At 48.9% G+C, this 24,084-nt stretch overlaps 1 protein-coding gene across 12 annotated transcripts in view; it reads right to left on the bottom strand.

Annotated features, from left to right (window-relative positions):
* Window positions 1-207: 207 nt before the first annotated feature.
* LOC143517708 (myocardin-related transcription factor A-like) overlaps window positions 208-24,084 on the bottom strand; it is a 50,882-nt gene continuing 27,005 nt past the window's right edge. For 10 of the 12 annotated variants that reach the window (XM_077010457.1, XM_077010456.1, XM_077010458.1 and 7 more), the window contains 10 exons: window positions 10,042-10,274; window positions 9,003-9,171; window positions 8,237-8,659; window positions 4,565-5,200; window positions 3,965-4,162; window positions 3,774-3,881; window positions 3,155-3,286; window positions 2,520-2,606; window positions 2,363-2,420; window positions 208-2,277 (listed from right to left, as the gene is read on the bottom strand). In XM_077010457.1, coding sequence (XP_076866572.1) covers window positions 1,721-2,277; window positions 2,363-2,420; window positions 2,520-2,606; window positions 3,155-3,286; window positions 3,774-3,881; window positions 3,965-4,162; window positions 4,565-5,200; window positions 8,237-8,659; window positions 9,003-9,171; window positions 10,042-10,274 — 2,601 coding nt within the window. In that variant the 3' untranslated portion in view covers window positions 208-1,720. The remainder of the gene's footprint in view (window positions 2,278-2,362; window positions 2,421-2,519; window positions 2,607-3,154; window positions 3,287-3,773; window positions 3,882-3,964; window positions 4,163-4,564; window positions 5,201-8,236; window positions 8,660-9,002; window positions 9,172-10,041; window positions 10,275-24,084) is intronic. The other 2 variants (XM_077010459.1, XM_077010462.1) reach the window with 2 other exon arrangements.

Raw genomic sequence — 24,084 nt, 5'->3', positions numbered from 1 at the left:
ACAAAGAGAGAAGGTTTACGACGTCCTCCTGGAAGTCTCAAAGATCAGAGTTATTCTCAGAGCAAGACAAACTGGGTCGCTTGAAAACATCTTTAAATTACACAATGTGAGTCATTGCTTCAGGTCTTACGGTTCTGCTGATCATGACATCATTACACTGGTAACAATGTGCTCCTTTCTTTAATAATCACTGCAGAAAAACTCCATCTTCCCCAAATTTTTATTTTTCATTTACGTCAAGGGAAAAAAAAAAAACAAACAATCATTATAAATGCCCAAATTCAAAAAACTCTGGGCACCTCTTAAGGCCCTTTAGCACGTCCAGCTAGCCAGTGACAGCGAAACTGTAACACTGTTTAACAGCCAGGGACAGGGAGGCTGTGATTCGCTGTTACAGCCAGGGACAGGGAGGCTGTGATTCGCTGTTACAGCCAGGGACAGGGAGGCTGTGATTCGCTGTTACAGCCAGGGACAGGGAGGCTGTGATTTGCTGTTACAGCCAGGGACAGGGAGGCTGAGGGACGTCCAGCCCGTGACATGGGGGTGCTTGGCTTGACTGCTGGTTCTCAGAACCCATTCTATGAACTAAAGTCCAGTCCGCACAAGCATGGCCATTCTAAGAAGAACCAGTACAGAACAACTTCCTGTGTGTGCTTACTCTTATAAACACACACACACACACACACACACACACACACACACACACACACACACACACACACACACACACACACACACACCACGGTCCTGAGTTACACAATAAGTTGTATATTTAGCAACAACAAAGTTAATATACACTGAAACAGGAAAATGAAATGAAATGTGTGTGTGTGTGTGTGTGTGTGCGCGCGCATGCTTAATGATCATGCACATGTACCTGTTGTAAATTCAGCCAGTGTATTTCTCACTCTAAAAAAGCCAGTGGTTATAAATAGACTCTCAGCTGTATCTCGGTTACTGGCCCTGCTGACTGTCACATGTCCACACAGAGTCTTTGCTACTCCAGCATGAAGCCGCTCACACCACGAGGGGTCTAACACACCTTCCATGAGCACGTGGGTGTCCCTGTGGAACACACAGGAGATGCGTCCTCACTCCAGAAGGACAGCACATATGACCAGCACAAGAACACACCTGGTGCTTCTGATTCACTAGTGTTTCAGTGGTTCTTTCTTAACAGAAGCTGTGTGTGTTGGTGTAAGTACAGCTTCTGTCAAAATGACCACAGTTATAACTACAACGTTCTTCAAAATGACCACAGTTATAACTACAGCTTCCTTCAAAGCTGTAGTTGTAATGATCCCTGTTCACACTGAGCAGGCAGGGATCTCACCATGTAATTTAGGTCTTAGAAACCTCAAATGTCAAGCCAATGATGGAGACTGCATCTCTTTTGTATTTTCAGCTGGCCAATACCTCCTGAACGATCAGAGAAAACATAATGTGAAAACAGATTTTCAATTCTTCAGTGTTTTGCTGACTGAGTGTGGTGATGCTGTTGGATTGATGTGTAGAGTTGTGTAGGGTTACGTCAGGTACGAGGTCAGAAGATTCAGTACAGCAGGAAACACGGCTGTTGGGCATTACGGCACCACAAAGGCATTGACTACAACAGCAAATCTTGGTTGTGATTACCTGTGTGTGTCTGTGATTAACTGTCTGTGTTTGTCTAATTAACTGTCTGTGTGTGTGTTTAGTTCAGTGTGCGAGTTTCATTTGGCTATAAGCAGGAGTCCCAGTGCAGATGAAGATCTGAACTGTCCAGAAAGTCTGTAGAAAACACACTGGTGGAAGGATGTCCACTGAGGGCCACAAGACCCGGCCCCTCCCCCCCTGTTCCCCCCATACCAAGGTCCAGCCAATCCATGCTGTCGAGGGCGGATTCTGCCAGCTCCAGCCCTGTGCGACTGGACGGCAGCCCAAGGTCATACGTGTCCATTGGTGAGGACGGGTGGTCCAGAATACTCGGTGTACTCAGCAACTGGCTGTGGAGTTCGTCAATGAGAGTCACATGACCACCAGGCTCCACCCCTAAAAGAGGTTTTCCAGTGGTGCTTTCAAGGAAGTCCTCCAGGCGGCCACTTCCAGCTCTGCAGTTACTAAGTTCCACCTGAGCAGAAGATCCATGCACGAAAGGTTCCTGAGGGGTGTCTGTGATGGGAGGAGAGGCCGGTGAGAGCTGAAGAGGAGAAGAGCAGCTTGGTGAAAGAGGAGGGCTGTTTGGACACAGGCAGGACAGAGCAGGATCAGGAGACGGTCGGAAATTTTCCGAGATTTCTGCAGAGAGGATAGAGATGCCACTGAGGAATAAACAACTTTGTGGAGGACAAATTAAAACAGGTCCTCTCTGTTTCAAACTCACCACCATTCTGAACGAGGATGTCAAACAGGTTATCGACACGCCGAGTGCGTCCATTCCTCTGCAAACACACACGCCAAACACGCACGTTCAGTGACACGAGGCTACAGTTGAGTTCCATGTATATCAAGACAGAAAGGGACGTGTAGGGAATTTGTACCTTTCGACGTGAAGTTAGAGTGGACCTCAGATTAGAGGAGGAAGGTGAGTGGACAGCATGCTGGCCTGTGCGGCCACACGTCTCCTCCTGATGGATGGAGCAGACAGCCAAGGGTAGACAGATATCAAGTGAGGGCATGTTGAGAAACAAGGAAGGTACACTGTGTTCTCACTCCTGGAAATCACCGTCTCTATCCAAACGAGGTCTGAGTCAGCCGAGGGACTGAGCTAGTCTGCTAACTGCTAGCAATATGGAAGACAGACATGGCCATGCTGTCCTGTCTCACAGAGCCCAGGGCCGCAGCCATATTTAGGCACATTTGATTTGGCATTATGTGTAGTGAGCTCTCCCGTATCAGCCAACCAAAGCTTATTTTAACATGACAGTTTCATTATCTTATTGAGTCATGTGGCTAAGTCATCTAGTGGTCAGAAGATATTCTGATACAGCCTCCTCAAACAGTACCTTGAATTATTATATTATGTGTATTTATTTCTTATTATTTTAATTATTTTAATCTAAACATAATAAATCCAGGACATCTAGAGTATTAAACAATGAAGTATTTACCTGACTCATATAGCACATAGAACCAGCACATAGAACAAATATCACAATTACCACTTAACACTTACTCTTTGGTTTGACGAGGACTTAATCAGAAGATTAGAGGCAGGGTCTACCTTGGTTAAAAACGGCTGTACATTGCACAGTGCATATCGAGCTTTCGTGTGACTTGGGGAGACATGTTTCTCAGGTTTTAGTGCCTGTGGAGGTAAAAGAAATCCATCTCAATTAGCCATGCTAATGAGCATGCTATACTAATAGCTCTAAGCTAATACATCAAAAGCTGGTGTGCTGACTCCATTACCCTCTACTGTTTTAATAGGCCAATTCAGTCAAGCTTCTTTTAGCTATACCTGCAACTATGAGGCACATTAGCATTTCATTTCAATTAGAGAAATCATAAGCCCAACTACTATAGTAAATTGCCTATCAATTATATTTAATGCAGCATAATTTACATACTGATTTGTGCTGCAGAAGCTTAGGCTAACCTTCGCAGCCCCTTCATTAACCTGGGATCCTCCCTAGATCAGTTAGCAGTAGTCTAAAGAGCTGTGTACCTACTACAGCACGGCCAGTGCTGCTTTCTTCACACACACCCTGGATCTGGACAGTGATGATAGAGCACTAATCTAACCTCACTACTGATAGGTCACTCCTTTGATTACAACAACAGCAACCTCTCACCTTTTTGATTGGTTGCTTACAGATCGTCAGTGGTTTTGATTGGACATCTCTGTTAGGCATCTGAGGTGCTGACTCACTGGATAGCTTGGTGGGTGTTGATTCCGTTCTCTGAAAATGATGTTAGCAGTGATGTTAGTGGATAAAACATGACATTTATTCATTTAGGGCATAGGACAGACCCTGCATGGTACCTGAAGTGTGATTGGACTGGCTATGTTGCTAGATGAGTTGTCATTGGCTTGGTTCTCTGCATTGTGATTGGTCAGCGTTAGCAGGAACTGGTTGCCATTGCTGTCCATTACTAGAGTTCGGGAGGAGTTTGATTTAAGGACATCCAATCGGAATGAGGGGGGTCTTCCTGGCTGCTGGTTGATAACCACCTGAGACACCTGCATGAAGAAAGAAGAGGAAAAATAAAGAAAAAAATCAATTGAAATTTACACCCATTCATACTCAATATGAATAATTATGATAACCACATCCCCCTATATATTCTATTCATATCCATATCCCTTTATTCAACCAGAGAGCTCCCAATGGTATTGCACTATATTCATCCAGGCGCCTGCTTATTTCTACAGTGTATCCGTGGTTCTTATCTCCAACCTGCAGCTGTCCTGCCCAGTACTGCAGTGCCACAGTGCTGCTCTGCTGAAGTGCTTTGGGCCACTGAGTGTGCAGAGCTGAAGCTCCATGTCGCCCTTTGTCATCCGCGCTCAACAATCATAATGCCCTCCCCAAAGTGCTCCCTGTGTTCTTAACAGCCCATGGCGTTGTGTGGTGAAGCAGACCTGCTGGGAGGAGGTCTGCTGGGAGGGGGTCTGCTGGGAGGAGGTCTGCTGGGAGGAGGTCTGCTTGAAGCAGGTCTGCTGGGAGGAGGTCTGCTGGGAGGAGGTCTGCTGGGAGGAGGTCTGCTTGAAGCAGGTCTGCTGGGAGGAGGTCTGCTGGGAGCAGGTCTCTGACTGTGTGGAGAGCCTGGGGTTCTGCAGTCTGTTGTGTGTTTTCTTCCTCCTGTGCTGCTGCGTTGGTCTGTGCAGGTTGAACTGGTTCTGTGTCTGTCTGTGCAGGTTGAACTGGTTCTGCAGCAGCACGTGTTCCTCCACTGCGCCCCACTGCTCTGGCTCCTCCTCCATGGGAATGTCCTCTGGCTCCTCCTTGATGGCGACTGGAGGGAGGGGCTTGCAGGCCCCGCCCGTGGCCCGCTGGTCCAGCAGCTGGGAGCGGAGCGCCTCTACCTGCTGCTGCTTCTCCTGCAGCATGCGTGTGAGCGTGGCAATGTGCTGGTCCTTCTCCCGCAGCATCAGGTCTTTATCCACAGGGGCCACGCCCCCCGGGGGGAGGGGCCCACCAGCAGAGGGCCCTGTGGGCAGGGCTGCAGTGTCAGGAGGAGAGTGTTGGAGAGACAGCTGAGTCAAAGGAGAACTCACCTAGCAAAAAGAGGAGAGACAGCTATTAGAGAGTGAGAGAGACAGCTATTAGAGAGAGAGACAGCTATTAGAGAGTGAGAGAGACAGCTATTAGAGAGTGAGAGAGACAGCTATTAGAGAGTGAGACAGCTATTAGAGAGAGAGAGACAGCTATTAGAGTGAGACAGCTATTAGAGAGAGTGAGACAGCTATTAGAGTGAGACAGCTATTAGAGAGAGAGACAGCTATTACAAAGTGAGACAGCTATTAGAGAGTGAGACAGCTATTAGAGAGAGAGAGACAGCTATTAGAGAGTGAGACAGCTATTAGAGAGAGAGACAGCTATTACAGAGAGAAACAGCTATTACAGAGAGAAACAGCTATTAGAGAGTGAGACAGCTATTAGAGAGAGAGAGAGACAGCTATTAGAGAGAGAGACAGCTATTACAGAGAGAAACAGCTATTAGAGAGAGAGAGACAGCTATTAGAGAGGGAGACAGCTATTAGAGAGAGAGAGAGCTATTAGAGAGAGAGAGACAGCTATTAGAGAGTGAGAGAGACAGCTATTAGAGAGAGAGACAGCTATTAGAGAGAGAGACAGCTATTATAGAGTGAGAGAAACAGCTATTAGAGGGAAAGAGACAGCTATTAGAGAGTGAGAGAGACAGCTATTAGAGAGAGACAGCTATTAGAGAGGGAGAGAGACAGCTATTAGAGAGAGAGACAGCTATTAGAGAGTGAGACAGCTATTAGAGAGAGAGAGAGACAGCTATTAGAGAGTGAGACAGCTATTAGAGAGAGAGACAGCTATTACAGAGAGAAACAGCTATTAGAGAGTGAGACAGCTATTAGAGAGTGAGACAGCTATTAGAGAGAGAGAGACAGCTATTAGAGAGTGAGACAGCTATTAGAGAGAGAGAGACAGCTATTACATAGAGAAACAGCTATTACAGAGAGAAACAGCCATTAGAGAGAGAGAGAGAGAGAGAGAGAGAGCTATTAGAGAGTGAGACAGCTATTAGAGAGAGAGACAGCTATTAGAGAGAGAGACAGCTATTACAGAGAGAAACAGCTATTAGAGAGAGAGAGACAGCTATTAGAGAGAGAGACAGCTATTAGAGGGAGACAGCTATTAGAGAGAGAGAGACTGCTATTAGAGAGTGAGAGAGACAGCTATTGGAGAGAGAGACAGCTATTAGAGAGAGAGACAGCTATTAACACCAACAGACAGCTATTAACACTATAAACAGCTATTATAGAGACAGAGATATTATATTATATATAATATAATATTATATATTATAATAGAGACAGCTATTAACACTATAAACACCAACCAATGCATGCAGGGCAGAATTAGGCCGATTCCCATTGTTCATCAATATCCAAAAACGAGCTCTAAATTTCTGGATGCATCTGAAAACGAGTCCCAGTGATACGCTACATTTTAAGACGTTACAGACCCAAGAACTGAACCCCGAGAAGAGCCCCCTCAGTCAGCTGGTCCTGAGGCTTATTAACTCTCTAACAGATAGTAACAGACAACAGCCTCGTTCCAGCACTGCTTTAACCTCAAAACCAAACATTAACCACATCATCAAACGCAGTCAAAGGGATTATCTGGAACATTGGGAAAAAGAAATTCGGACTCAAAACAAACTTGAATGCTATCGGGCCCTAAAAACAGAGTATGAATTGGAAGAGTATCTCCTGACTGTCAGAGATACAAAGCAGAGACAGATCCTGACCAAGTACAGACTCAGTGACCACAGCCTGGCCGTAGAGAGAGGCAGGTATAAACAGTCCTGGCTGCCCAGAGAGCAGAGGCTGTGTGGTCACTGTATGACAGGTGAGGTCGAGACCGAGATGCACTTTCTTCTAAAATGTGAAAAATTCAGACCAACATGTGAAATTTACATACACAAATTCAAAAAGAAAATCCCAAACTTCCAAACACTAACACAAATTGAACAACTAAAAATCATTCTAGGAGGGGGACACAGCGCCCCCCTAGCTGCAAAATTTATATCTACATGTCACAGCCTGAGAGACAGTGGGAAACGACCCCCCCCCCCCCCCTTCAGTTTCAGAATGTAAATAATTATAATGATAACTTTTCCTAAATGTTATCATATATTATTATTATTATTATTATTATTGTTGTTGTTGTTATTGTTATTTGTCAATATTATTATCATTGTTATCGTTGTTTTTTAATGCTTTGGCAACACTGTACCTTATACAGTCATGCTAATAAAGCTATATTGAATTGAATTGAATTGAATTGACAGCTATTATAGAGTGAGAGAGACAGCTATTAGAGAGAGAGACTGCTATTAGAGAGAGAGAATGATATTAGAGAGGGAGAGAGACAGCTATTAGAGAGTGAGAGAGACAGCTATTAGAGAGAGACAGCTATTAGAGAGGGAGAGAGACAGCTATTAGAGAGAGAGACTGCTATTAGAGAGTGAGACAGCTATTAGAGAGGGAGAGAGACAGCTATTAGAGAGAGAGACTGCTATTAGAGAGTGAGACAGCTATTAGAGAGAGAGAGACAGCTATTAGAGAGAGAGAGCTATTAGAAAGTCATACAGCTATTATAGTGAGAGAGACAGCTATTAGAGATAGAGAGACTTCTATTTGAGAGGGAGACAGCTATTAGAGAGAGAGACAGCTATTAGAGAGAGTGAGCCAGCTATTAGAGAGAGTGAGCCAGCTATTAGAGAGAGTGAGCCAGCTATTAAGAGAGAGTGCAACTCTTAGAGTACCAGTCAAGCATTAGGGGTATATGTTTGTATTCACATTTATAGCATTCAGCAGACAGATGTATACTGTGCCAAGTGCAGCCTTGTAACTGTAAAGTTACGCAGGTTATGCAGGTAAAACAATAGCTGGTGTGTTATGATTAACATTTAAATGTTGACTTGCATCTGGCTTTTGAACGTTCTACTTATGTCACTAATATCAAGCAAACAATCAAGTAAACAATCAAATATGCCAGCGTGTACAAATGTAGTCACAGCTTCACTGTCACTTCCTGTGAGACGGTGAACATACCATGTCCCCAAAAGCATCTCCATTACAGCTGTGGTCTTCTGGGCTCAGTCCAGACAGTGATTGCTCAGAGGGGGATGGAGATCCAGGAGGTGACGGACTAGAACCGCCAAAATGACACCGAGTTGCAGGCTGAGCTCTGCCCCCTTTCAGAGTGGCAACCAATGGAAAAGCTGCCACAACCATGCCAGAATTTCCTGATTGGTGGGGGGCAGTGGCGGAGGCTGGGGATTGGGCAGGTGGCTTTGATGTTGACTGGGATGTGCTGGTGTTAGGGGCGGCTGGCACACTAGCGCCTCCTGTGGTGCTCGTGGGTGCACTGCCACCATTTTGTTGTTGGAAGTTTTTCAGGCGCTCTATGAGGTCGTTTTTGGTCCCTGAGACAGTGAGGCCTCGCAGTTTGAGTTCCTGCTTCAGCTCTGCCACCTGCAGGCCAAAGAGAGAAACACACCTTTACTAAAGTGGCAGAATGTAGATAAATGAAAAGTCATAACTAAGAACGATGTTAATCTAGCCTAATACTAATACAAACACTAATCCAGCCTAATACTAGTCTGTGCTAATCTAGTCTAATACTAATCTATTGCAGCTGTTGTTGAATTAAAAACAAATATAATGCATTATTTTTGTTTTTGTTCACGTTGTTCATGTTCTTAATACTACTTCCTTTAGCCTAAGGATAAGAAAAGTAAAATGCAGAAGTTGCCGAGTGTCCTGTGACTTACAGAATCACATGTTTACAGTGTTTATTTAAAGTGTGCACACTAACCTTTAATTCATCCAGGTTAGAGGGCACTGCTGGCAGATTAGCGTCAAGCGCTACTGCAATGGCGTGACGATTTAGGCCGTTCATCTGTGTGAGCATTGACTGAGAGGGAGGGCCGGACCGTACTGAAGATACCCCTTTGGTTGAAGGTGCTTGTTGGTCTGCTGGAGGCCTGAGTGAATACATTTTGTCTTAAGTAAAATAACTACATTAAATCAAACCAGTAGTAATTCCATAGTAACATCTGGAATGTGTAAAAATGTATAGATACAAATATGCATTGCGTTCATTTTAACATCAAGCCAAAACAAATAAAACACAAGGGGAATAATGGATTCTCTAACGTTCTCTGGCACAGCTGAAATATCCTGACATGGCCTGGAGAAAGACGCCTGTTCATGGAGAGCCTTGTGCACAGATGGACCAGGAGCTGCATGGTGGAGGACGTCCAGCCTGCAGGCCTGTGGGGCTGGCACGTTCAGCTTGGCTTCACACAGCCAAACACAGCCCTAAAGGCTGCAAACACAAGGCCAGGACTCTGGCAGTGCCTCACTCGGTGGTCAAGACTGGCTGTGAATTGTCACCCCGAGCACTAATTGGGCACCAGCTTGTTTTCAGCAGGCAGAGGCTGCATGACAGAACCTTGGGCTGTCAGGTGATATTTCTTCATACTCCATCAGGAGAATTCATTTGGCCATCATCAGGAGAAGATGGGGCCTCTGAGAGAAGACGGGATCATTTGTGCTGAAGAAGGTTTGTATTTCATTTAGTCCCCAAACGCTCTTGTAAATGGGGTAACGATAAACAGTGTTTGTGAAGACATAAATAACATCCTGCTCTACACGTGTGGGACCTGGAGGATGATACGGTGTTGTGGGTGGAGGTGGCAGGATGACAGGTGCTGCTCTGCGTGGGTGGAGCAGGAAGGATGGAGGGAGTTCTCCAGTGCTTTACCTGGGTGGAGTGAGAAGGATGGAGGGAGTTCTCCAGTGCTTTACCTGGGTGGAGTGAGAAGGATGGAGGGAGTTCTCCAGTGCTTTACCTGGGTGGAGCAGGAAGGATGGCCTGGTAGTTGCAGTGCTGCTGGCTGATGATCTGCAGCTGGAGGAAGAGCTGTTGCTGGTGGAGCAGTTTGGCGTAGGTGGAGTCCAGCACGGGTGGAGGCTCCTTCCCCACCTTCTGGTCAGGAGGGATGTACTGGTGGTACTTGAGCTTTCTCACCTTGGGCTTGTTGTCTCTCTGCTTCTTACTTCGCTCTGGAACAGTCTTACCAGCCTGATGGAGAGACAGAGAGAGGAGAGAGAGAGACAGAGGATGGCAGAGTGAGAGAGGGACATATCAAACTTCACTACCCCAGAGTGAGGGAGGGACTAACCTCACTACCCCAGAGTGAGGGAGAGACTAAAATCACTACCCCAGAGTGAGGGAGGAACTAACATCACTACCCCAGAGTGAGGGAGGGACTAACCTCACTACCCCAGAGTGAGGGGGGGGACTAAAATCACTACCCCAGAGTGAGGGGGGACTAACCTCACTACCCCAGAGTGAGGGAGGGACTAACCTCACTACCCCAGAGTGAGGGAGGGACTAACCTCACTACCCCAGAGTGAGGGAGAGACTAAAATCACTACCCCAGAGTGAGGGAGGGACTAACATCACTACCCGAGAGTGAGGGAGAGACTAACATCACTACCCCAGAGTGAGGGGGGGACTAACATCACTACCCCAGAGTGAGGGAGAGACTAACATCACTACCCCAGAGTGAGGGAGGGACTAACATCACTACCCCAGAGTGAGAGAGGGACTAACATCACTACCCCAGAGTGAGGGGGGGACTAACCTCACTACCCCAGAGTGAGGGAGGGACTAACATCACTACCCCAGAGTGAGGAAGGGACTAACATCACTACCCCAGAGTGAGGGAGGGACTAACATTACTACCCCAGAGTGAGGGGGGACTAACATCACTACCCCAGAGTGAGGGAGGGACTAACCTCACTACCCCAGAGTGAGGGGAGACTAACATCACTACCCCAGAGTGAGGGGGGGACTAACATCACTACCCCAGAGTGAGAGAGGGACTAACATCACTACCCCAGAGTGAGGGAGGGACTAACCTCACTACCCCAGAGTGAGGGAGGGACTAACCTCACTACCCCAGAGTGAGGGGGGACTAACCTCACTACCCCAGAGTGAGAGAGGGACTAACATCACTACCCCAGAGTGAGGGAGGGACTAACATCACTACCCCAGAGTGAGGGAGGGACTAACATCACTACCCCAGAGTGAGGGAGGGACTAACCTCACTACCCCAGAGTGAGGGAGAGACTAACATCACTACCCCAGAGTGAGGGGGGACTAACCTCACTACCCCAGAGTGAGGGAGGGACTAACATCACTACCCCAGAGTGAGGGAGGGACTAACATTACTACCCCAGAGTGAGGGAGGGACTAACATCACTACCCCAGAGTGAGGGAGGGACTAACATTACTACCCCAGAGTGAGGAAGGGACTAACATCACTACCCCAGAGTGAGGGGGGGACTAACATCACTACCCCAGAGTGAGGAAGGGACTAACATCACTACCCCAGAATGAGGGGGGACTAACATCACTACCCCAGAGTGAGGGGGGAATAACTTCACTACCCCAGAGTGAGGGGGGACTAACATCACTACCCCAGAGTGAGGGGGGGACTAACCTCACTACCCCAGAGTGAGGGAGGGACTAACATCACTACCCCAGAGTGAGGGAGAGACTAACATCACTACCCCAGAGTGAGGGAGGGACTAACATCACTACCCCAGAGTGAGGGAGGGACTAACCTCACTACCCCAGAGTGAGGGAGGGACTAACATCACTACCCCAGAGTGAGGGAGGGACTAACATTACTACCCCAGAGTGAGGGAGGGACTAACATCACTACCCCAGAGTGAGGGAGGGACTAACATTACTACCCCAGAGTGAGGAAGGGACTAACATCACTACCCCAGAGTGAGGAGGGGACTAACATCACTACCCCAGAGTGAGGAAGGGACTAACATCACTACCCCAGAATGAGGGGGGGACTAACATCACTACCCCAGAGTGAGGGGGGGACTAACATCACTACCCCAGAGTGAGGAAGGGACTAACATCACTACCCCAGAATGAGGGGGGGACTAACATCACTACCCCAGAGTGAGGGAGGGACTAACCTCACTACCCCAGAGTGAGGGGGGGACTAACATCACTACCCCAGAGTGAGGGAGGGACTAACATCACTACCCCAGAGTGAGGGGGGACTAACCTCACTACCCCAGAGTGAGAGAGGGACTAACATTACTACCCCAGAGTGAGGGAGAGACTAACCTCACTACCCCAGAGTGAGGGAGAGACTAACATTACTACCCCAGAGTGAGGGGGGACTAACATTACTACCCCAGAGTGAGGGAGGGACTAACATCACTACCCCAGAGTGAGGGGGGGACTAACATCACTACCCCAGACTGAGGGAGGGACTAACATCACTACCCCAGAGTGAGGGAGGGACTAACATCACTACCCTAGAGTGAGGAAGGGACTAACATCACTACCCCAGACTGAGGGGGGGACTAACATCACTACCCCAGACTGAGGGGGGGACTAACATCACTACCCCAGAGTGAGGGAGGGACTAACATCACTACCCCAGAGTGAGAGAGAGACTAACTTCACTACCCCAGAGTGAGGGGGGACTAACATCACTACCCCAGAGTGAGGGGGGACTAACCTCACTACCCCAGAGTGAGGGAGGGACTAACCTCACTACCCCAGAGTGAGGGAGGGACTAACCTTACTACCCCAGAGTGAGGGAGGGACTAACATTACTACCCCAGAGTGAGGGAGGGACTAACATCACTACCCCAGAGTGAGGGAGGGACTAACATCACTACCCCAGAGTGAGGAAGGGACTAACCTCACTACCCCAGAGTGAGGAAGGGACTAACATTACTACCCCAGAGTGAGGAAGGGACTAACATCACTACCCCAGACTGAGGGGGGGACTAACATCACTACCCCAGAGTGAGGGAGGGACTAACATCACTACTCCAGAGTGAGGGGGGACTAACATCACTACCCCAGAGTGAGGGGGGACTAACATCACTACCCCAGAGTGAGGGGGGACTAACTTCACTACCCCAGAGTGAGGGGGGACTAACATCACTACCCCAGAGTGAGGGGGGGACTAACCTCACTACCCCAGAGTGAGGGAGGGACTAACATCACTACCCCAGAGTGAGGGAGAGACTAACATCACTACCCCAGAGTGAGGGAGGGACTAACATCACTACCCCAGAGTGAGGGAGGGACTAACCTCACTACCCCAGAGTGAGGGGGGGACTAACATCACTACCCCAGAGTGAGAGGGGGACTAACATCACTACCCCAGAGTGAGGAAGGGACTAACATCACTACCCCAGAGTGAGGGAGGGACTAACATTACTACCCCAGAGTGAGGGGGGACTAACATCACTACCCCAGAGTGAGGAGGGGACTAACATCACTACCCCAGAGTGAGGAAGGGACTAACATCACTACCCCAGAATGAGGGGGGGACTAACATCACTACCCCAGAGTGAGGGGGGGACTAACATCACTACCCCAGAGTGAGGGGGGGACTAACATCACTACCCCAGAGTGAGGGGGGACTAACCTCACTACCCCAGAGTGAGGGAGGGACTAACCTCACTACCCCAGAGTGAGGGAGGGACTAACCTTACTACCCCAGAGTGAGGGAGGGACTAACATTACTACCCCAGAGTGAGGGAGGGACTAACATCACTACCCCAGAGTGAGGGAGGGACTAACATCACTACCCCAGAGTGAGGGGGGACTAACCTCACTACCCCAGAGTGAGAGAGGGACTAACATTACTACCCCAGAGTGAGGGAGAGACTAACCTCACTACCCCAGAGTGAGGGAGAGACTAACATTACTACCCCAGAGTGAGGGGGGACTAACATTACTACCCCAGAGTGAGGGAGGGACTAACATCACTACCCCAGAGTGAGGGGGGGACTAACATCACTACCCCAGACTGAGGGAGGGACTAACATCACTACCCCAGAGTGAGGAAGGGACTAACATCACTACCCTAGAGTGAGGAAGGGACTAACATCACTACCCCAGACTGAGGGGGGGACTAACATCACTACCCCAGACTGAGGGGGGGACTAACATCACTACCCCAGAGTGAGGGAGGGACTAACATCACTACCCCAGAGTGAGAGAGAGACTAACTTCACTACCCCAGAGTGAGGGGGGACTAACATCACTACCCCAGAGTGAGGGGGGACTAACCTCACTACCCCAGAGTGAGGGAGGGACTAACCTCACTACCCCAGAGTGAGGGAGGGACTAACCTTACTACCCCAGAGTGAGGGAGGGACTAACATTACTACCCCAGAGTGAGGGAGGGACTAACATCACTACCCCAGAGTGAGGGAGGGACTAACATCACTACCCCAGAGTGAGGAAGGGACTAACCTCACTACCCCAGAGTGAGGAAGGGACTAACATTACTACCCCAGAGTGAGGAAGGGACTAACATCACTACCCCAGACTGAGGGGGGGACTAACATCACTACCCCAGAGTGAGGGAGGGACTAACATCACTACTCCAGAGTGAGGGGGGACTAACATCACTACCCCAGAGTGAGGGGGGACTAACATCACTACCCCAGAGTGAGGGGGGACTAACTTCACTACCCCAGAGTGAGGGGGGACTAACATCACTACCCCAGAGTGAGGGGGGGACTAACCTCACTACCCCAGAGTGAGGGAGGGACTAACATCACTACCCCAGAGTGAGGGAGAGACTAACATCACTACCCCAGAGTGAGGGAGGGACTAACATCACTACCCCAGAGTGAGGGAGGGACTAACCTCACTACCCCAGAGTGAGGGAGGGACTAACATCACTACCCCAGAGTGAGGGAGGGACTAACATTACTACCCCAGAGTGAGGGAGGGACTAACATCACTACCCCAGAGTGAGGGAGGGACTAACATTACTACCCCAGAGTGAGGAAGGGACTAACATCACTACCCCAGAGTGAGGAGGGGGACTAACATCACTACCCCAGAGTGAGGAAGGGACTAACATCACTACCCCAGAATGAGGGGGGGACTAACATCACTACCCCAGAGTGAGGGGGGGACTAACATCACTACCCCAGAGTGAGGGGGGGACTAACATCACTACCCCAGAGTGAGGAAGGGACTAACATCACTACCCCAGAATGAGGGGGGGACTAACATCACTACCCCAGAGTGAGGGAGGGACTAACCTCACTACCCCAGAGTGAGGGGGGGACTAACATCACTACCCCAGAGTGAGGGAGGGACTAACATCACTACCCCAGAGTGAGGGGGGACTAACCTCACTACCCCAGAGTGAGAGAGGGACTAACATTACTACCCCAGAGTGAGGGAGAGACTAACCTCACTACCCCAGAGTGAGGGAGAGACTAACATTACTACCCCAGAGTGAGGGGGGACTAACATTACTACCCCAGAGTGAGGGAGGGACTAACATCACTACCCCAGAGTGAGGGGGGGACTAACATCACTACCCCAGACTGAGGGAGGGACTAACATCACTACCCCAGAGTGAGGAAGGGACTAACATCACTACCCTAGAGTGAGGAAGGGACTAACATCACTACCCCAGACTGAGGGGGGGACTAACATCACTACCCCAGACTGAGGGGGGGACTAACATCACTACCCCAGAGTGAGGGAGGGACTAACATCACTACCCCAGAGTGAGAGAGAGACTAACTTCACTACCCCAGAGTGAGGGGGGACTAACATCACTACCCCAGAGTGAGGGGGGACTAACCTCACTACCCCAGAGTGAGGGAGGGACTAACCTCACTACCCCAGAGTGAGGGAGGGACTAACCTTACTACCCCAGAGTGAGGGAGGGACTAACATTACTACCCCAGAGTGAGGGAGGGACTAACATCACTACCCCAGAGTGAGGGAGGGACTAACATCACTACCCCAGAGTGAGGAAGGGACTAACCTCACTACCCCAGAGTGAGGAAGGGACTAACATTACTACCCCAGAGTGAGGAAGGGACTAACATCACTACCCCAGACTGAGGGGGGGACTAACATCACTACCCCAGAGTGAGGGAGGGACTAACATCACTACTCCAGAGTGAGGGGGGACTAACATCACTACCCCAGAGTGAGGGGGGACTAACATCACTACCCCAGAGTGAGGGGGGACTAACTTCACTACCCCAGAGTGAGGGGGGACTAACATCACTACCCCAGAGTGAGGGGGGGACTAACCTCACTACCCCAGAGTGAGGGAGGGACTAACATCACTACCCCAGAGTGAGGGAGAGACTAACATCACTACCCCAGAGTGAGGGAGGGACTAACATCACTACCCCAGAGTGAGGGAGGGACTAACCTCACTACCCCAGAGTGAGGGGGGGACTAACATCACTACCCCAGAGTGAGAGGGGGACTAACATCACTACCCCAGAGTGAGGAAGGGACTAACATCACTACCCCAGAGTGAGGGAGGGACTAACATTACTACCCCAGAGTGAGGGGGGACTAACATCACTACCCCAGAGTGAGGAAGGGACTAACATCACTACTGTTCTGATTGATCGTGTTGGCGACTAAAAATAATGAAGCGAGACGTCTCTCCGTTTCAAACTGTTTACTGAAAATAAACTTGGCACGTTTACAGCGGGTAGTTGACTCGAATCGTCTGCATCCTTCACAACGTAAAAAATATATATGCCCGCCAGACCCCAGAAAAACCCGCGCGTCTTCTCCCGTGCGCAATGTCCCCTGGGCAATGAAGTCCATCTCCCACACATTCCTGAATAAACTGACCTACAGTCTCGTTTTAAGCTCCTTTCATATCTGACACTGACACATGAACTGTTACTCTAAAACCAATCTGTGAATTAACTTACATTAATTTTGCTTTAACTATTACATTTACATCATGTGTTCTAAATAAATTATCTTTCTAACAAATATATTCTCAACATCCTCCCCCCCCATAAACTACTGTTTATACAATTTCCAAAGGATACAAAAGCTGAATGGGCCTCCGCAGAACAGTCCCCGTGCTGGTGCGGACTGCACATGACCTCACCAGGCCATCACGACCAGGAAACAGCTCTTCGATTTTCCCCAGCTTCCAGCTCTGCCGGGGGGCGTTATCTTCTCTAATGAGTGCAACATCTCCAACCTTCAGCGTGGAAGGCTGTGGGGTGTCGCAGCGACGAGCTGACTTCAGATCCAGCAGATATTCCTTCTGCCAGCGGTTCCAGAAGTTGATCATGAGTCGTTGTCTGTAGCGCCACCTCTTGGTCATCTCCTCCTTATTGGCTGTTGGACGGTTGATCTCAGCTGGAAACGACTTGGGAGGCAAGCATGTCAGTCTCTGACCCACCAAGAAGTGGGCAGGGGTCAGTGGCTCTGGCTGGTCCACATCATTGGGCACATAAGTGAGCGGTCTGGAGTTGATTATGGCTTCAGCTTCAGTCAGCATGGTGCACATCTCTTCAAAGTTGAGTTTAGCTCTGCCAAGCACCTTTCTGAGGATGATTTTGACTGATCTAACTAGCCGCTCCCAGAACCCGCCCCACCAGGCTGCTCTTTCAGCGATGAACCGCCAGGCTATGCCCTTCTCTGAGAAGAACTCTCGCAGTCGTGGATCTTTAATTCGTTGCCAGAGCTCCTTCAGATCTTGATCTGCTCTTTTAAACGTCTTGGCATTATCTGAATAGATCACCTTACATATTCCTCTTCTAGATACGAATCGTTTCAAAGCTAGTAAGAAGTGCTCCGTAGACATGTCCGAGACCAACTCTAAGTGGACTGCTCTGGTTACAGCACACGTGAATAGTGCTATGTATGCCTTCGCCATTGAGCTCTGGATCTTCACATACAGTGGCCCGGCGAAGTCCACACCAGTAACTTCGAAAGGTGGTGATTCTGTTATTCTGTCCCTCGGCAATGGTGCAGTAGTCTGTTGTCCAGGCTTCGCTTTGAATTTCCTGCAAAATACACATCCGGACACAACCTTCCTTACCACCTGCCGTGCCTTAAGAATCCAATATTTCTCTCTAGTCTGCACTAAAGTGTCTTGTACACCTGCATGACATATTTGCTCATGTTGATTCTGCACCACCATCTCCGTGTATTTGTGTTTGCTGGGCAAAATCCAGGGGTGTTTTTGTCTGTAAGAGAGATCAGAGTGTTGTAGCCGTCCTCCAACACTAAGCAATGCATCTTCATCCAGAAATGGTTTGAGCTCTCGTATTCTGGAGTCAGTGTTGGGGCATTTCCCTGATACCAGCAGATCCATTTCGGACCTGAAACTCTCTTGCTGGATCACCTTCGTCCAGTATTTTTCAGCTTCATTCAGCTCTTCCGCGGTCAGTTCACCACTCACCTTAGATCTTGAACGCGAGTTGGTGATGAATCTCTTGATCCAGGCTGTCACTCGGAGCACTGTTTTTAGTTTGCTGTACTTCTCTAGACATAAGACAGGACTTGGGAAGTCTGTCTCTTGCTGAACAGCCTGTACCGCAATCTGGTATCTGGATCGGAGTTCAGATTTAACCTCCTCTTCCTGAACATCTTCCTGAGTACTCTCTAAGTGATCAGCTGTCATCAGAACACAAGGTCCATTCCACCACAATGTGCTCTGCTTCAGGTCTTGTACAGTTAGGCCTCTGGTGGGAAGGTCAGCTGGGTTAAGCTTCCCCTTGCAGTGAGACCAGAACTGTGGGTCTGTTAGAGTCTGGATTTCGGTGACTCTATTCGCTACAAACTGTTTCCACTTATGAGCAGAGCCGCGGATCCAGTGCAGAACTATCATTGAATCTGTCCACAGTCTGAGTTGTGTCTTGTCGAGCTGCAGCGCTTTCATGAGTGTGTTCCCCAACCTGGCTGCTATCACAGCACCCATCAGCTCCAGACGTGGCAGGGTCATTCTTTTAAGCGGGGCCACTCTGGACTTGGATGCGACCAGGCTTATGGTCACTTCTCCTTCCCTTGTTTCTCCTTCGACATAAGCGACTGCACTGTAAGCTCTTTCACTTGAATCACAGAATACATGTAGCTTCAGCACTTGATTGCTCTGCTGTGGCCTGTGCGTTTTGTACCACCGTGGGATTGACACCTCGTGCAGTTGAGGGAGCTCTGAACACCACTGTTGCCACTTCTTTGTCAGATCGGGTGGCAGCTCCTCGTCCCACTGGAGCCCTCTCTCCCACATCTCTTGAAACATGCACTTGATCCTAATAGTGAAGGGTGTCAAAAATCCCAATGGGTCAAAGATCCGGGCAGAAGACTGCAGAACACTTCGTTTTGTGTTCTCCCTTTCCTTCAGAATGTTCAGCAGCCCTCTGAGGTCGAACACGAAGTCATCAGTGGCCGGTCTCCACACCAAGCCCAGCACCTTCAGAATGGACCTGGGAGGTTCTGGCTGAGCAGCACAATCCATTGAGCCTTCCTGCCATTTTTCTTTGAGCTCAGGAGAGTTCGTCATCCATTTGCATAGCTCCATGCCTGCTTCAGACATTATGTCCTTGGCCGTTTTTGTTACCGTGTAGGCCTCTGTTACCTCACTTGAACTTGAAATAAAATCATCCACATAGAGTGAGGAGCTGATTATTTCTACCACCTTTGGGTGTTCTAATTCGTACTGTCTCAAATGCTTCCGAATGGTGGCTGCAAGTAGGAATGGGCTTGACGAAGCTCCAAACACCACCCTTGTCATTCTGAGTGTGCGCAGCTTCATGTCCTTCTCCTGTGTGGGTGGCCCTGTGAACCACAGGAATCTTACAGCGTCCCGATCTCTTTCTGTAAGTGAAATCTGCAGAAAAGCTTTCTTGATGTCTGCCATATAAGCCACTTCATGCAGTCTAAACCTGATCAAGACACTCATCAGATCTGGATTCAGATTGGGACCGGTTAAGAGACAGTCGTTCAGAGAGGGACTTCCATCTTCGTGAGACGAAGCATCAAGCACAACTCGGAGTTTTGTTGTCACCTTGTCTTCCCTCAATACAGCATGATGGGGTAAGTAGTACGTCTGGCTGCCTTGCAGTGATGCATGCTCCTTCGGCACGTCCTCAGCCATTCCTTGCTTTAGGTAGTCTTCCACGACTTCGTTGTACCTGCTGTACAGTGTGACATCCTTGCTTAGTTTCCTCCTCAAACTCTCCAATCTCCGTTTGGCTATGCGGTAGTTGTCTTGAAGTGGTGGATGATCTTGTCGCCATGGCAACTCCACTTCGTAACGTCCGTCCTTGAGAATAGAGGTTTCTTCAAACCGCTGCAGTGCCTCCGCATCCTCTGGGCTCCCAGGCTTCTCACTTGTGATGCCCAGGGACTCGAGCTCCCAGAATGCATGCAATTGTTTGTCCATCTGTGCCTCGTCGCTGAGCAGTATGTTCATGCATGTTGACTCCGTCATACTGGACACGGCCATTGGGCCTTGTACTGCCCATCCGAATGTGCTCTCTAGTGCCACTAGGCTCTTGGTCAGTCTTTCAACTCGGCCTGATACTATCTGCCAGTAATAATCAGAGCCAATTAGCACAGAAAGTTCAGGTTTATAATCTCCATCAGAGTCAGCTAATTGAAGGCCTCTTTTTCTCATCTCTTTCTGTATGTGTTCACCTGGAACCTTCATCAGTGCTGTGCATACTCGTGGGGTCACAACAGCTTCTATTTCAATTCTCTGCTGCTTATCCCACACATTCTCCAAGCTGAGCTTCACTATGCTGCGACTAACCGTCGTTGGAGTAGAGGAGCCAAAGGTGTGAAGAGTAAGCGTTCCTTGTTTGGTAACAGGTAGCTGTAACTCCTTCACTACATTCTCATGCACGAAACTCCCCTGACTGCCTCCATCTAACAAGCAGCGGACCATCTTCCTGCTTGTGGGCCCTATGGCCCATGCCTTGGCGGTCTGTAGCAGCACCGTGTTCTCTGCTTTATCTGCTTGAGGAATTACTGAGGTTATGAGTGTGTCTATGTTGGTCGACACATCAGGTGGAGGTGCCAGATTCTTCTCACAAACGGCTGCATGATGCCTGCCACCACATGTGGCACATGACACGCCCCTCGTCCTGCAGAACTTGGCAATGTGTTTGGACCCTAGACACACAAAGCACCTGCCTAGTCTCTTCAGTTTCTCTTTGCGTGCTGGTACATCGTAGTCTGGACATTTCTCAGATTTGTGTTCAACACGATCACAGAACAAGCAACTGTTTACTTTCTGTTCCGTAACGTGTAGCGCAGCTGCAGATGTCATGTTTGGTTTCTTTACTTTCATGTCACCAGCTGAATGTGACTTACTGTTTAGTTTGTTTGTGAACTGGTTTTCTCTCTGATTAAATGATTTCATCATTTGTACAGTTCTCTCTCGTGTCTGAACCTCTTTCTGAAGGAATTGAAGCACATCGGCCACCTTCCACTCGTCATTGTCACCTCTTTGACGGCTGTATTCAAGAGCCATGTCATCTGGCATCATCTGGAGTAATATTGGGCATAACATTCCACCATAGGTGTCTGATACCACTCCTAATGATTCTAGGCTTCTGGTTTGAACTTCACATTCATCATACAACTGTCTTAAGGAAGTGACATCAGAGGATTTCTTTACAGGAGTGAGATTCAGTAGCTTTGACATGTGAGCATTTACAATTAGATCCTTCCTTCCAAACCTCCTTTGAAGTAAATCAATTGCTGGGTCATAATTACTGTCGGTCAGTGCAAGCCCTGCTACTGACTTTGCAGCTGTTCCAGTAAGATACGTTTTCAGGTAGGTAAACTTCTCTTTCTTGCAGAGTGCACTGTTGTTATGAATAGCAGTCTCATACTGACTCCAAAATTCCTGCCATGAGCTTACATCTCCATTAAATTTGTCAATTTGTAACTTTGGCAGTCTCATTGTCTGTTTATTTGCACTACTAGCATCACTTTGACGAGTAGGTGGGGGGTTACTCACGTTCTCGATGATCACGCGATGAACACGCGTTTTTACCTCAATGACGCGATCTCTATACTCTTCTGCGAGTTCAATCTCCGCCTCCATGTCTTCCAGTGAAGTGTGTTCCTCCACTATGTTGTCCAGCTCGCGCAAACTGTCCTCCTTTGCTAACAATACTGCTAACATCTCCCGCACACGATTGAGATCCCTCTGTTCATCTTCTTTTCGCAATTCAGCGTCAATCTGGTTCATCAGTCGCGTAGCGGAGCTTCGAATCGTCCGGCGTTTTCTTCGCGCCCTTTCTCCTTGCTCCGCCGCGAGTGGTCTCTCTTCACTCTCTTCGTCAGGCATCTCGTTCTACCTTCCCGGGTTTCGGCACCAAAATGTTCTGATTGATCGTGTTGGCGACTAAAAATAATGAAGCGAGACGTCTCTCCGTTTCAAACTGTTTACTGAAAATAAACTTGGCACGTTTACAGCGGGTAGTTGACTCGAATCGTCTGCATCCTTCACAACGTAAAAAATATATATGCCCGCCAGACCCCAGAAAAACCCGCGCGTCTTCTCCCGTGCGCAATGTCCCCTGGGCAATGAAGTCCATCTCCCACACATTCCTGAATAAACTGACCTACAGTCTCGTTTTAAGCTCCTTTCATATCTGACACTGACACATGAACTGTTACTCTAAAACCAATCTGTGAATTAACTTACATTAATTTTGCTTTAACTATTACATTTACATCATGTGTTCTAAATAAATTATCTTTCTAACAAATATATTCTCAACAACTACCCCAGACTGAGGGGGGGACTAACATCACTACCCCAGACTGAGGGGGGGACTAACATCACTACCCCAGAGTGAGGGAGGGACTAACATCACTACCCCAGAGTGAGGAAGGGACTAACATCACTACCCCAGAGTGAGGGAGGGACTAACATTACTACCCCAGAGTGAGGGGGGACTAACATCACTACCCCAGAGTGAGGGAGGGACTAACCTCACTACCCCAGAGTGAGGGGAGACTAACATCACTACCCCAGAGTGAGGAAGGGACTAACATCACTACCCCAGAGTGAGGGAGGGACTAACATTACTACCCCAGAGTGAGGGGGGACTAACATCACTACCCCAGAGTGAGGAAGGGACTAACATCACTACCCCAGACTGAGGGGGGGACTAACATCACTACCCCAGACTGAGGGGGGGACTAACATCACTACCCCAGAGTGAGGGAGGGACTAACATCACTACCCCAGAGTGAGGAAGGGACTAACATCACTACCCCAGAGTGAGGGAGGGACTAACATTACTACCCCAGAGTGAGGGGGGACTAACATCACTACCCCAGAGTGAGGGAGGGACTAACCTCACTACCCCAGAGTGAGGGGAGACTAACATCACTACCCCAGAGTGAGGGGGGGACTAACATCACTACCCCAGAGTGAGAGAGGGACTAACATCACTACCCCAGAGTGAGGGAGGGACTAACCTCACTACCCCAGAGTGAGGGAGGGACTAACCTCACTACCCCAGAGTGAGGGGGGACTAACCTCACTACCCCAGAGTGAGAGAGGGACTAACATCACTACCCCAGAGTGAGGGAGGGACTAACATCACTACCCCAGAGTGAGGGAGGGACTAACATCACTACCCCAGAGTGAGGGAGGGACTAACCTCACTACCCCAGAGTGAGGGAGAGACTAACATCACTACCCCAGAGTGAGGGGGGACTAACCTCACTACCCCAGAGTGAGGGAGGGACTAACATCACTACCCCAGAGTGAGGGAGGGACTAACATTACTACCCCAGAGTGAGGGAGGGACTAACATCACTACCCCAGAGTGAGGGAGGGACTAACATTACTACCCCAGAGTGAGGAAGGGACTAACATCACTACCCCAGAGTGAGGGGGGGACTAACATCACTACCCCAGAGTGAGGAAGGGACTAACATCACTACCCCAGAATGAGGGGGGGACTAACATCACTACCCCAGAGTGAGGGGGGGACTAACATCACTACCCCAGAGTGAGGGGGGGACTAACATCACTACCCCAGAGTGAGGAAGGGAC

This window comes from Brachyhypopomus gauderio, chromosome 6, assembly GCF_052324685.1.
Source record: "Brachyhypopomus gauderio isolate BG-103 chromosome 6, BGAUD_0.2, whole genome shotgun sequence".
NCBI lineage: Eukaryota > Metazoa > Chordata > Actinopteri > Gymnotiformes > Hypopomidae > Brachyhypopomus > Brachyhypopomus gauderio.
The sequence above is the reverse complement of the archived record's forward strand: the minus strand, read 5'-3'. Positions and strand labels throughout refer to the sequence as shown.